General features: G+C 40.6%; 1 protein-coding gene across 1 annotated transcript; it reads right to left on the bottom strand.

Moving 5' to 3' along the window:
* Positions 1-638: 638 nt before the first annotated feature.
* Positions 639-13,760, bottom strand: tspan36 (tetraspanin 36). The gene is made up of 7 exons (XM_078553042.1): positions 13,562-13,760; positions 6,639-6,830; positions 5,375-5,449; positions 4,817-4,912; positions 3,846-3,995; positions 2,313-2,396; positions 639-1,499 (listed from the first exon to the last, which is right to left on the bottom strand). Exons 1-7 carry the CDS (start codon positions 13,619-13,621, stop codon positions 1,413-1,415), a joined length of 744 nt encoding a protein of 247 aa, XP_078409168.1. The 5' UTR covers positions 13,622-13,760; the 3' UTR covers positions 639-1,412.
* Positions 13,761-14,565: the final 805 nt, after the last annotated feature.

Raw genomic sequence — 14,565 nt, forward strand, 5'->3', positions numbered from 1 at the left:
AAAATGTTTGTTTTGATTAAGCTCAGTTAAAATGCCAAGCCTCCTAGTTGGTCATTTACAGCAAGCTCATCTTTGCACCATTATCTGGCTAAGACTTCTTTCCAAAGAAAAGAGAACAGTATATAGCTTGTCAATTTCAAAAAAGGAAATTCCTACTATTGGTGAGACATGATTTAAGGATTGATTCAGTTGTTAACTAGCATCCGAGCTGTGACAAGCTTTTATTTGGATTGATATCAAGAGCTCAGCTTAAAGTGTGCAAAGACACAGGGTAAGTGAATGGCATCCAGAACCTACTCATCATTTCCCCCCTGCCTCATGTTAACCAAATGGTGTACTCCTATTTATTTATTTTTTTTAAATGCAGAATTAAAAGGATGTTGGGAATTTGAGATCTGAACTCAAATCTTTTACTTCAGTACTGATTAAGATATGCTGAATAAGACCAAGATCTAACTGCATCTGTTCAGATTGACTAGCAGCATTTTCCACTAAAAAAGGGAGGATCCTATTTTGGTAATTGAATTTACAGGCATTTATAGGTTATGAATGTCTTTCAAGGAAGGAAGCCAAGAGCTAGAGATAAATGTTAATTTTGAAACGGTTTAGCCTACAAAGGTCAGATCTGAACAGCTAGATATCAATAATGATTTGGCAAACAGTTCTTTATAGTTAATTCATTAATGCAACATTTAAAACTATCCTTTACTTGTTAGTTAATTGCCACTATAGCCAAAAATAAAAATCACTTCAATTAAGTGAATAGTGCAACTTTCCATTTAGCCATTATATCAAAATAAGCTCTTACATATTGTTTACATGTACAGTAACTGAGAACAGCAAGGAAGAACTTTTGGAAGTGGTTAGAAAAAAAGTGGCTACAAACAGCAAATATTAAAACATCAATACAAAGAGGGCCCCACTCTGGGTGGAAGAGGGAAGAAAAATAATTCCATCAATTAATCATTTCGTCATCCAGTTGTGCATAGATTTCCATTTTCCCCAGAGGACTTTAGTAAAGCTGACTTCACAATTCACTCAATATATGAAGCCAGCATTACAGCCTTGGATGCAGTGTCTCTGAATGTGCAAGAGATAATGTACATGGTCATAACTTTTTGACTGCAACACATCTTCAGATGCAGCCACATCAAAAATAAAGCAAAATCAAGGAGGGTGGTGGGAAGAAGGGATTATAAAAACAGTATTGTGATCTGTACAGATAAGATTCTCCAGTATTACAAGGCAAGCACATGAGGGCAAGGGTAGATTTAAGAGCAGGAATGGCTTCCATTTATAGGAAGGGAAAAAAAGGGGAGAGTAAGTGGGTCTGAACACACATTTCCACTGGTCAGCATAGTAGAGTTCAAAGCAAGCCTCATAGCTGGACATTTTCATAGCCTTGATTTCCTTCATGCATACATTCCATGTGGGAGTGGTTGGTAGCCTTCTTGTTTTCTTCTGCAGCCAATCACACAGATGCTGAACATTCCAAAAAGCTGGAGGAAAATAAGCAGATATTTAATTATAATTAATCCTTTAATCAGTGTCTGGTTTACAAGTATGTGGGGGCAAGGACACTGATTAACTGCTATTAAGTTTAGAATATGTGCCAACACTTAGCCCATGCTGGCTAATAGTGGGGAAAATGCTTACCTCTAGCCTGGGTCATTTTGGAGCAGGCTGGATAAGAGTGACAGCTACCTGCCCAACAAGTGTTGGGTAGCCAATTAGGCTACCTAAGGGCCTATTAAAGGTCAATTCCCAACTAGAATTTTTGCATGTGGGCAGTCCCAAGGCTGAAGTGGCCAAGAGATGAAGGCAGCAGCTTCCTGACAGACCAGGGAGGGCTAGTGCTCCACACTGGAAGGACACCCTCCTCCCACCACCCCATATCTGTCATAGACAGAGGGCCACAGCTGCAGACACTTTCCCTCCATGAAGAGGATCCAGTGTTCCCTCTCCTCAATAAGCTTTGTATATAAATTAAAAGAGATCTGCAGAGGGTGCCACCTACATTGGTCTGATACAAGCCCTTCTGCCTCGAGTCTATCCACTGTCCTCAATTGGTAAGGGATCCAAGGTGTCTCTTGTCTCCAAAATTGTACAAAAAATCCCAACCCAGAATACATCTTGGTGTCTGGATTGATTTAGGAATGAAAATTTAAGCTGTAATTCTTTCCTCTACTCAAACTCAAGTTATTTAAACTTGTAAGTCTCTCAGGTCTTCGTCCTAGTTATGGCCAACAACCCTAGCTATGGGACCTTTTATTCTAGGGTGTCAGGTCTGGTTTAAAAAAAAAAATCACTACCTGAATGATGGCAAATCCTAGGATGATCAGCATAGCATAACTCAGAGTGGATTCCAGGCCATCCTCCAATTTCACCTCACATCCCTACAAGGAAAAATGGTTTAAATTAAAAGGTTTCCAACATTAATACATTACCTTCAGGAAGCTTATAGTTGAACTTGGCCATCTTTACTCCTTTTACCACTGAAGCCACCAAAATTCTCCTTCCAGACCCTCACAGCATGCACTTAATCCTGAAAAGAAGTTTCGACTCAGCTATCCCCAGTGCCTGGGCATTGAATTAGTTATCCTGGCTTTCAAATCTCTAAAACAGCAAGTTTCTCCCCATTAAGATCCACATTGTATACCCATCTTCAGGGGAACTTGCCCCCAAACCCCACTTTCCTCCACACTTAGTCTTTTGGACTGCATCTTCAATTCCTTACTCATCTCCTTAAAGTTTTACCAGTGTCCAAAGGCACAAAATTTCTAGTGTTTTGATTACCTGAGCCAAAGGTCTTCAAACCGAAATGACATGCATATTTTACTAAATGTGGAAGTTTAAATGCACCCAATTTTATACAAGCCTTGTTTAAAAATTAAGCAAATTCTCCTTCCCATGTCACAGGGCATCCCAGAATACAACATGTTTATTTTGTAAGAGTATGGAGTTCATTCTGCACTATAGAAGTTTGCTCCAAATGCACAGCCAGGTAGAATTCCCCACAATCTATCATTCTGAAGCATTATAAGAGGGCGACGAGTGAAATTTGTGGTAAATGGCAATAGATACCAAGAATGGATTGGACTCTGCAAAACTGAAATAGAGCCAGAGCCACAACCACTTAACAGCAATTCCAGTGCTTGAATGATTCAAGAGGGATAAACAGACTTGCATAACACCCACAGCCACCAGGTGTTCCAAAGCATTTTACAGCCAACTGAGTACTTGGTGTAGTTAGTACTGTAAGAAATGTAATAGTCAAGCTTCCACAAACAGCAATGGTGATAATGACTAGGTAATTTTTTTTTTAAAAAAGGATGTTGATCAAGGGATAACTAGACTATAATACCAGGGATAACTCCTGCTCCTCAAATGGAATCCTTTACATCTACTTTGAGGGCAGATGAGGCCTTAATTAAACATCTTGCCTGAAAGATAATACCTCCAATAGTGCAACACTCCCTCAGTACTGCACTATATATAGTGTTAATTTAGATTTTTATTAAATCCTGCAGTGGGATATGAACAGTCTTGAGGTAGGAATGCTATCAACTGACACTTCCTAATTCAGAGTACTAAACAGGCTCTTAAAGAGATTGTACCACCAAAGTAAACAGCTGCAGTATGTAGATAAGGAGGTTAAACCAGTGTTCGCTTGAGATTCAGCTATAATTGATATGCATTCTTTTTCCTCCCTCATTATTTGCATCACATTCAGTCTAGAAAGCCAAGTATTGGGATGACAGCTGGAATTCTTGCAGAAGCAGGAGTGTTGCTGCCGTCTTAAAGAACAAGGTTTGGGATCACTGTTAAAGTTTAATGGAACTCACTCCTGTGTTGAGGAGCTCAGGGTGCTTTGGGCTTCCTGTGCAGTTGGAAAAATGAACTTTGCAGCAGCTCAGGGGGAATGTCTTGTTCCCTTTGTTGAACCATTTAGTTGTTTCCCAGTAGGTGTAGTTCTTAATTCCACAGCATTGCATCTAGAGGAAGGACATGTTTTAACAAAATTAACGAGTTTCCACAAAGCTATTGGGGTTTCACAAAAAAAAGTCAATGTTTAGCAACAACTCCATCTCAAAGCACAAATTCAAGTAGTCGCCCTTTTCATCCCTTCTGCTGGATTACAAATTGTAGTGGGAATGGAAAAGATGCTATATGCTTCTGCCAATGTTCTGGCTGTGCAAGTAGGGCCATTTGATTGGGTTAAGCCAACCTACTTCCACTACTCATTTCACCAAACTGAAGTGACAAATTACAGAAATGCCCAGCTGCATAAGGCAAGTCAACATTAACTTGGGTGCTTACCAAAGTCCCTGTACTTGAATGTCTGCTCAAGATGTCAAGTTAGATCTTGGTCCAACTAAATTTGCATCAAGATTGAAAAGACCATACCTATATCCCAAGTTAGATTAGGAATATGCTTGGAGGCAAAAATCATGTGGGCTGTTCTGAAGTCTGAGGTAACACCATGCAGGGCAAGGAGGGGGAAGACAAGGATGTACAGTTTACTACAGTTTGTCAATCCCTCCCCACAACTCCCTTTCCAAGATGGAAAAGCAATGAAGTCTTTGAAGGGCCAGTGGATTGACAAACTGATCTGCCAAGTCTGAGACTTTTCCAAAACTGCTCCACCACTTTTGGCAAGACAAGTTTACAGATACAATGCAAAGCAGCATCAACCCATGTTTGGTTTGAATTAGATGGTGGATGCCTTGGTATAGGACTTCTTGATGTGGTAAGATTTAGCAAATCACCGACTGCACACCTTAACAATCAAGCATTATGATCACATTTATCTTACCTCTTCTTGCAGGACGTCCACAGCCCTGCTCTCACTATTTTTCCCATTGTATTTGGCAAAGACAAGAGTCATAGAGTTATTCAGACCTTCATGTACCTATAGGAAATGCACAGAACTATTAGTTCTTATCTCAGTAAAAAAAGTTCACCACTCATTTCTACCCAACTCAAATCAAGCACAAAGTAGTTCCTTTAGTGTTGTTCAATTTTAGCCATGTTAATTGGGAATCCAACTATGGCCAATTGAGTTACAGAATCCATGATGATCTTAATGCTCATGAAAGATGCTTAAAAGAGAAAGTTTAATTAACAGAACTTCACTGGGAGGAAGCCACATTTAGTGCTGTCTAGAGTTCAATGTCACTCCAGCAACTGCTCTGTACTGAATGTGTCCACAGGTAGATCAATAGACAACTTGTCATTATTGACAATTCCACTTCCCATATAGAAGTTTGTTTTAATACTATGATTTTTAGAGTTAAAATGAAAATCAATAGGGGCAAGGACAGTGAAAATATACATTCTGCAGCAAGTTTGTTTAAACAATTTTAAAAAGTACCTTCTTTCTGTAGACAAATCCCAGGACAAAAGCAGACACTTCTGCAGCAAAGATGATCAACAGTATGGTCATGAACTGAGTAAGAGAAAAACCATAATTACAACCATGAACATTCATTTGAACACTATCTGCCTTGCATTCACTGCAAAAAAAAAATCATCACCATCATCAAGAGGGGGACAGAAATGCATAACCCAAAGACATTATCAAGCGGGCAATTTGGCAAATTTCACCTTCTGATATTCCCACCCACTTGCTCAGATGTAGGCAAACCTCACCCAACAATCTGATTTTTGTAACTTGGTTCAAGTGATAGTGGTTACTGACTAAAGTTAAGTGAACCTAAGCTTTAATTTGGCCATTGTACTGGTGTTAAGAGGCTGGCAAAAAACATTACCCTGGAGATACCCCCGACCTTTCCTTGACTGCATGGTTAACTCCAAGTTAGGAATCATTTGTACTGAATGTGACATTGCCTGACAGCAGGAACAGGTGGCTAGTGTACCATGCTTTTAAGATCCATTTTTCAATTCTCTCTCACCTTGAAGATTGTGCAAGGCCTTGCACAGACCGTCCTCTTTGGGCCAAGACCTACCCATTGGAATGTTTCAAGCATTCCAACCCCATTTCATTGGAAGGAAAAGTAATCTTGAGTTGGTAGATCCAATGAAGGAAAAAAAAGTGGGGAAATTTAGGCCACAAGTGCCATGTCCAACTCTGTTTTCAGCAGCAGCTCTAGAGAATACACATGGGCCAAACAGCAACATATTCTGAACTGCCTTCTATATTTGGAAGCTAAGCTCTTTGGTTCAAATTAATACAAGTTACAAATCATAGTGGTTCCTGCTGAATTCTTAGGTTCATAAAAGAACAGAAGTCCAGTAAATCAGATTATGTTCACCATCAATGCGGTCTGTTCACCATCAATTTTTAGTACATTGTATACACAGCTATACATTCACTTAATAAAAAGGCAAGAGGAGATACAGTTTCAATATTAACACCTGAAAGACCATAGCTGATCTACTTTAGTCAAGGTACAGGGTAGGCATTCTCATATTTACAAAAGCTTTCCCAATGCTAACATTGAATTCTCTAGTTTACACAAACTGGCTAGCCAGATTGTGCCTTTACACAACAGGCCAGTAAACTAAGCCTGAAGGAGTCTATAAAAACCTTTTCACCTAAAAAAGGTACAAAAATTCTAGTCCGTCAGCCTTCACATGAAGATTCAAGCAGCAGCAAAATAGGAAACAAAACTCACCAATCCCAAAGCAAAGCGAGACTCCCTCAGTGATGCACAGCATCCAATGAGTCCAATAACAAACATTATAAGTGCAATGCCAATGATCACCAAAGCTGGTAATACAGTGTAATGGTCTTCAAAGAAGTGGTTGTAGTTCTTAAAGGTTAATAACAAACTGGCTCCCACATAGGTTAGCACACCTCCTGCAGCCTACAAAACAAATAAGTGTTTGTTGAAAGCAAAAAGGAGCAAATGCATCACAATATAGTTTACTTGGGTAGATAGACAGATGAGAATGTAACCACATCTTTTAAATTAAAAAAAACTCACTCTTCCCAAGACTTTCCTTTAGACAAAGTAACTGACCTCCCGAAAATAATATTCAGTAATAGGCAGTGACATTATGCACCCAGATGACTATTGGAGTAACTAATATTTCCATGAAAACATTTAACAGTACTAGAAATTTAGCCAATATTTGCTGTTATCCCTAGTGCTATGTGAATTAGTAATCCAGAGGGTTTGATTAATAATGGAGAACACAAGAGCTGAAACCCCATGGAATTTGAATATTTTGATTCAATTTAGCTATTACTATCAAGCAACCACAAAAGCAGTTATATTGTTTAAAACAGTCATTAATCCACCAATTTCTTCTTCTATTGAAAGAAAGGGCCAAGTTCTAGGTAACAAAATAGATCCAAACTCAAGCTCTGAAGAGTCTCACAGACTCAAAATTACCTCTCCCCACAGATGCTGCCATACCTGCTGAGTTTTTCCAGCACTCTTGTTTTTATTTTAAACTCAAGCCAATTACACTTCAGTGTTGAATTTGCATGGGATACAACTACAAAATATCTAATTAACCACTGGTATCACATCTGGACTTCAGTTGCTTAAGCTTGGTGTGTTTACAGAAAGTAAAACCAGCAGATACCGACCCACCCTAAACTTGTAATTTAGTCATATGCACAAGATCTTGCACATTTCCTGGCGCTGTGGTTAGTCAAAAATAGTCAAAGCATTTAATAGTTTAACCATGATCTTGATTTTGGCTATTCTTAAGGTTCCTCCCACAAGTGAAACATCATCATAAAGAACTTAAAGCCACCATCTTTTCCAGTCTCCCTTGTAAAGATTAGTTATCTTAGAACCCTGCCTGCTCATGCTGACCTTTGGTTCTGGTCCCAAAGGCAAATGTGCAGTTTAAAACACAATGCAGTGCTCTTGTGGCTAAGCATGTCTGCCTGCTCCTTTCCCTGTAACCTTGTTGGATTTGTATATCCAGCCAGCCCTGGGCCAGTGTTCTTTTAACAAGAGAAGAAAAAGGCCAGCTGGGGTAGTACCTGGAAAAACTCAGGTCTGGCAGCATCTGCAGATAGGAGCACAGTTAATGTTTCGAGACCGAATGACAGTTAATCTGCAAGTTGACCTTCAAGTGTTTGAGGGAGACCAGTAATGTTCCATTTCCTCCTTTTTGATAATTGGAAAACACTATGGAAGAACAGTTTCATTTGTATCTCTTCTCCTCCCAAACCCATGAGCACCTGTAATGGATTAAATCCCAGGAGAATCATGTGGCATTGAAACTGCCTTTTGATAGGATTTAGTATCTTTACACATGCTGTAGAATTGTGCTCATGTTTATGACCAGATACATTTGGGCCTTGCTGAATTACTATCCATGCCACTTGTAGTTCATTTTAATTAGACTAGTTTGCTTTTGGTGGAATGGGAAACAAAGCAGCAGGTTAGTGTGTGGGGGGGTGGATTCAACTTAATGGAAAATTATGAAAAAACTGAAAAGAAAGGAGAGCCCAGGAGAGGCTATTAAAGTCTCCAGAACACAAAATAGGACAGAGTGTTTGGAAAGGGCTAGGAATCTAACTTCAAGCACATCAGATAAAGGGACGACAATGAGAAAGGGGACGGGAAATACAGGATTGACAGCGTTGTATCTGAATGCACGCAGTATACGAAATAAGGTAAATGAGCTTGTGGTGCAGATTGAAATTGGCAGGTATGATGTGGTGGGCATCACGGAGACATGGCTGCAAGCGGATCAGGACTGGGAGCTAAATATCCAAGGATATACATCCTATCGAAAAGATAGGCAGGTTGGCGGGGGTGGGGGGGGGAGGTTGCTTTGTTAGTAAGAAATGAAATTAAATCGATAGCAAGAAATGATGTAGGGTCAGATGATGTAGAATCTGTGTGGGTAGAGTTGAGGAACCACAAAGGTAAAAAAACCATAATGGGAGTTATGTACAGGCCTTCGAACAGTAGTCAGTATGTGGGGCACAAGATACACCAGGAGACAGAAAAGGCATGTAAGAAAGGCAAGGTTACAGTGATCATGAGGGATTTCAATATGCAGGTAGACTGGGAAAATCAGGTTGGTAGTGGATCCCAGGAAAAGGAATTTGTGGAATGTCTACGAGATGGCTTTTTGGAGCAGCTTGTGGTGGAGCCCACTAGGGAACAGGCAATTCTAGATCTAGTGATGTGTAATGAGGCAGATTTGATAAGGGAGCTTAAGGTGAAGGAACCCTTAGGAGGAAGTGACCTTAATATGATAGAATTTACCCTGCAATTTGAGAGGAAAAAGCTGGAATCAGATGTAACGGTATTACAGTTGAATAAAGGCAACTGCAGAGGCATGAGGGAGGAGCTGGCCAGAATTGCCTGGGAGATGAGCCTAGCAGGAAAGACAGTGGAACAGCAATGGCAGGAGTTTCTGGGAGTAATTTGGGAGACACAGCAAAAATTCATCCCTAGGAAGAAGAAGCATACTAAAGGGAGGATGAGGCAACCATGGCTGACAAGGGAAGTCAGGGACAGCATAAAAGCTAAAGAGAAAGCATACAATGCCGTGAAGAGCAGTGGGAAACCAGGGGATTGGGAAGCCTACAAAGACCAACAGAGGACAACTAAAAAAATAAATAAGGAGCGAGAAGATTAAATATGAGGGTAAACTAGCCAGTAATATAAGAGAAGATTGCAAGAGTTTTTTTAGATATATAAAAGGATAAGAGAGAGGCAAAAGTGGACGTTGGGCCGCTGGAAAAATAGTAGTGGGGAACAAAGAAATGGCAGAGGAACTGAATAGGTACTTTGCGTCAGCCTTCACAGCGGAAGACACGAGTAACATCCCCAAAGTTCAAGAGAGTCGGGGGGCAGAGGTGAGTATGGTGGCCATTACCAAGGAGAAGGTGCTAGGAAAATTGAAAGGTCTGAAGGTGGATAAATCACCTGGACCAGATGGATTACACCCCAGAGTTCTGAAGGAGATAGCTGAAGAGATAGTGGAGGCGTTAGTGGTGATCTTTCAGGAATCACTGGAGTCAGGGAGGGTCCCAGAGGACTGGAAAATCGCTAATGTAACCCCCTGTTTAAGAAGGGAGTGAGGCAAAAGACGGGAAATTACAGGCCGATTAGCCTGACCTCAGTCGTTGGTAAGATTTTAGAGTCCATTACTAAGGATGAGATTTCAGAATACTTGGAAGTGCATGGTAAAATAGGGCAAAGTCAGCATCGTTTCATCAAGGGGATGACAAATCTGTTAGAATTCTTTAAGGAGGTAACGAATAGGTTAGACAAAGGAGAGCCAATGGATGTTATCTACTTGGACTTCCAGAAGGCCTTTGACAAGGTGCCGCATAGGAGGCTGCTCAGTAAGATAAGAGCCCATGGTGTTGGAGGCAAGGTACTAGCATGGATAGAAGATTGACTGTCTGGCAGGAGGCAGAGAGTGGGGATAAGGGGGTCCTTCTCAGGATGGCGGCCGGTGACTAGTGGAGTTCCGCAGGGGTCAGTGTTGGGATAACAACTTTTCACTTTATACATTAATGATCTAGATGAAGGAACTGAGGGCATCCTGGCTAACTTTGCAGATGATACAAAGATAGGTGGAGGGACAGGTAGTATTGAGGAGGCTGGGAGGCTGCAGAAGGATTTGGACAGGTTAGGAGAATGGGCAAAGTAGTGGCAGATGGAATACAATGTGGGGAAGTGTGAGGTCTTGCACTTTGGTAGGAAAAATAGAGGCATAGATTATTTTCTAAATGGGGAGAGAATTCAGAAATCTGGAGTGCAAAGGGATTTGGGAGTCCTAGTCCAGGATTCTCTTAAGGTTAACTTGCAGGTTGACACGGTAGTTAGGAAGGCAAATGCAATGTTGGCATTTATTTCAAGAGGACTAGAATATAAATGCAGGAATGTGCTGCTGAGGCTTTATAAGGCTCTGGTCAGACCACATTTAGAATATTGTGAGCAATTTTGGGCCCCGTATCTCAGGAAGGATGTGCTGGCCCTGGAGAGGGTCCAGAGGAGGTTCACGAGAACGATCTCAGGAATGAAAGGCTTAACATATGAGGAACGTTTGAGGACTCTGGGTCTATACTCGATTGAGTTTAGAAGGATGAGGGGGCGGATCTGATTGAAACTTACAGAATACTGAAAGGCCTGGATAGAGTGGATGTGGGGGAAGATATTTCCATTAGCAGGAGAGACTAGGACCCGAGGGCACAGCCTCAGAGTAAAGGGAAGACCTTTTAGAACAGAGATGAGGAGAAACTTCTTTAACCAGAGAGTGGTGAATCTATGGAATTCATTGCCACAGAAGGCTGTGGAGGCCAGGTCATTGAGTGTATTTAAGACCGAGATAGATAGGTTCTTGATTGGTATGGGGATCAAAGGTTACAGGGAGAAGGCAGGAGAATGGTGTTGAGAAACCTATGAGCCATGATTGAATGGCAGAGCAGACTCAATGGGCCGAATGGCCTAATTTCTGCTCCTATGTCTTATGGTCTAATAGCATTTTTTGACAAGCAGAACATTGATTGGTGGGCTCCACCTGTTATTAAACAAGTTCATCTGAAAAGTAACGTTGCACTTGCAAACTTTTTATGGGGTTGCTTTGCCTCAAAAGTGTAGTGGTATTTATTAGATCCCAAGTTGTTATATTTTGCTAAGCTTAATATGTGGAGATATGGAGTTGTTTTGTTCACCACATCAAGGCAACACAAGCAATTAAAATAACATGCAGGAGATCTCCGGTTGATGTTGGATCAAACCAACACAAGAAATTGGCTCTGAAGAGTCATACAGGCTCAAAACATGAACTGTTTCTTTCCACAGATGCTGCATTTTCTGTTTTTTATTTAGGAAATTGGTAAATGTTTTCCTCCAACTGCCCACATTAAAGACTGGAGTGCCAGAGAAAGAGTTCTAGCAGCAGTAACAGCATGGCCATACTAGAGATTTATTTTAAGGCCAGAGGGGATATTAAATCTTGCATTACTGTTAATCACTGAAAACTGGTTCTGGGCCTATATCTTGTGACTAAGAGTTTACACTAATACAAAATGACAGTTTGGCAAAAGCTCTTATGTCGAGTCCCAGGAATGAGAATCACAGTTTGATTAAAAATTATTTGTAGTGGGAATGAGCATGTGACTGTACCCCGACTCACTAAAATGCAATAGATGTGAAAAATTGAATGCAATCCAAATGTATTGTAGCTTGCATTCTAACAGAAACTATCACAGTACAATTTGTTTATTGGAATAGTGTGGAAGACATTGTGGATAATGAAGTCTCTGCTTAATAAAAAAAGCTACTGGAGTAGATTTTGGGTGAAAACTAGGTTGTTTTATTGACTTTCCTCCCCTTTGGCTGGTTTCAGGGCAAACCTAGAGTTAGACATGTAGCAAGAAAATATATTACTCAGACTACCACCAAAAAAATAGCACGAGTCAGAATAGTGAGTCAATATCCTCTTCAAGTCCACAATGGACCTGCTCTGTGGCTTTGCGAACCATATGCAAGAAAGGGTTTTTAATATTGTATTGTTGTTTAGGAGTCTGATCTTTTTCTCAAGTTTCACACAGCCATTTTCAGTTTTAAAATCCTGACTAAGGTCTAAATGGCACAATTGCAACAAATTCTTACAGAGATTAGGACATGAAACTGATTCTCAACTTAACTCCAAACAGGAAACAAAAGAAAAAGGTTGAACTGAGGCCAAGATGTAAATAGAATTCCCCTGTTCCTGTCGCCACCTTCCATCGCCATTTTATTAAGAGAAAAAAAAAGAGGCTGTATTACTCTGTGCTGTCTGGAGTGAGAAAGTTTAATAGTAGGTTTATAGAAATATGTTGGCTTGTAAGGGTGGGGAGAAGAGAAAAAAAAATCCTTATGTTTAAGGGGGGGAAGGTTATCAGTTCAGACATAACTTCAGCACACAAGCTACACCAATACTTGATACAGCATTGTATCAGTCATCCAGAAAGGGCACAAATCAAGGTCCCACCTATCTTTCCAGGTAGTTAAAATCCTATCAATTTGAAGCTAGGAGGAGCAACCGGCAAGAATTCCAATTTACAGTCCTGGCATGTGTCTTAGTCCCAAATGTGCTGGCAGACTTGTTGAGTGTTGCCACCATTTTTGTCTAAGACAACCAGCATTTTGATTTTTGGACCAACATGCCGTTAATACACTAAATTGAAAAGACTCACTTTTACCTGATGATGAAGAGTTATCATAATCTTAGGGAAAAAAAAGGACACTCCTGAGTCCTTACTTTAAAAAAAAAGTTAAATGACCAAACATTAATTAATTGATCTGCGTTCTTAAAATAAGTTATTCAAGCGTAAAAAACAAACAAACTAGCAATGAAATGCTCGCGACGTTTTGCGTTGCGTGGTGTGTGGGTTCGGTTGCAGCCGAGAATGAGCAACACACACGTTTTTTTTAAAATGCTAAATTTAAAAAGAAAAGTTAGCAGAGCCCTGCTAACCCACACTTATTTCACATCGAGCTCAGAAACTAAATTAATAGCCAAGCTGCAGTCTTCAAAAAAAAAGTCTTTGTTCTGAAGATTGCGTTTTAGGAGAAACTTTGATGATCGATATCTGAAAGTTTAACTAAAATGAACTCACCCAGAAAATGAGGCTGAGGAAAATGAGAATGCTTTTGGAAGTTAACACTCCACAATCCATGATGACTTGAACAAGCTGATGAAACAGATCCAGCTACTAAAACTACCAACTTTGTGCCCTTTTTAGACTCTTTCCGCGGTCTTGCGCTTTTACTCTCTCCCTCCTTCACTGCCGGGCAATCTGTTCAGGTTTATATGTCATGACATAATTCGCACATGACTAATTATCCCGAGTTTACTTGAGAATAACTTTTCACTACGGGGTCCTAGCGCTCTCCACGTTCATACAGCAATTCACTTCCAATCATTGCTTTGCTGTGCTTTTCTTTCCCCCTTCCCCGTGATTTCTTCCACTTCCCCTGCAAGCTTTGATGGTAGGTTTGAGAAGGGCTCCATTCGCACTGCTAGCCCACCCAAGTAGCTATTCTCTGCGTCTGACTCGACACAATGAGTATTATTTGTCAAAGACCCCCTCCCCCCCCGCCCCACCATTAAAATCATCATTGCATCATAGCCATGTAATAGTTTCAGTTCTGTTGAAGGGTCATGTGGACTCGAAACGTCAACTCTTATCTTCTCCACCGATGCTGCCAGACCTGCTGAGTTTTTCCGGGTAAATTCTGTTTTTGTTTTGCAATAGTTTCATTTCAGTGTGAGGAGGAAAATCATCTCCTTGATTTACTCTGCCTATATAGCCGTTCTTCATGTGGGGGGCTGGGGTGTCACCACGTTATTCGACCACAGGTAGCATCACAGACGTGACAGATTCTTTGCTCACTTGACATCACACTTTCAGCCACTTTCCAGCATGGACAAATTACTGAATCCTTGAATACTGAACCGGAGAATAGGAATCCAAGCTGATTTTTCCCTCCTGTGCCCTGAATGCGGAGACCAATTTGAAGTACCCCAATAGACTGAAATCAAATCTTCTGAATTTATGCGGTAAAGCACCATACCAGACAACATCCATTACAACATTGAAAAAGCTGACAGTACCCTTTA

The sequence above is a fragment of the Cetorhinus maximus genome, chromosome 1 (genome assembly GCF_964194155.1).
Source record: "Cetorhinus maximus chromosome 1, sCetMax3.hap1.1, whole genome shotgun sequence".
NCBI classification, from domain to species: domain Eukaryota; kingdom Metazoa; phylum Chordata; class Chondrichthyes; order Lamniformes; family Cetorhinidae; genus Cetorhinus; species Cetorhinus maximus.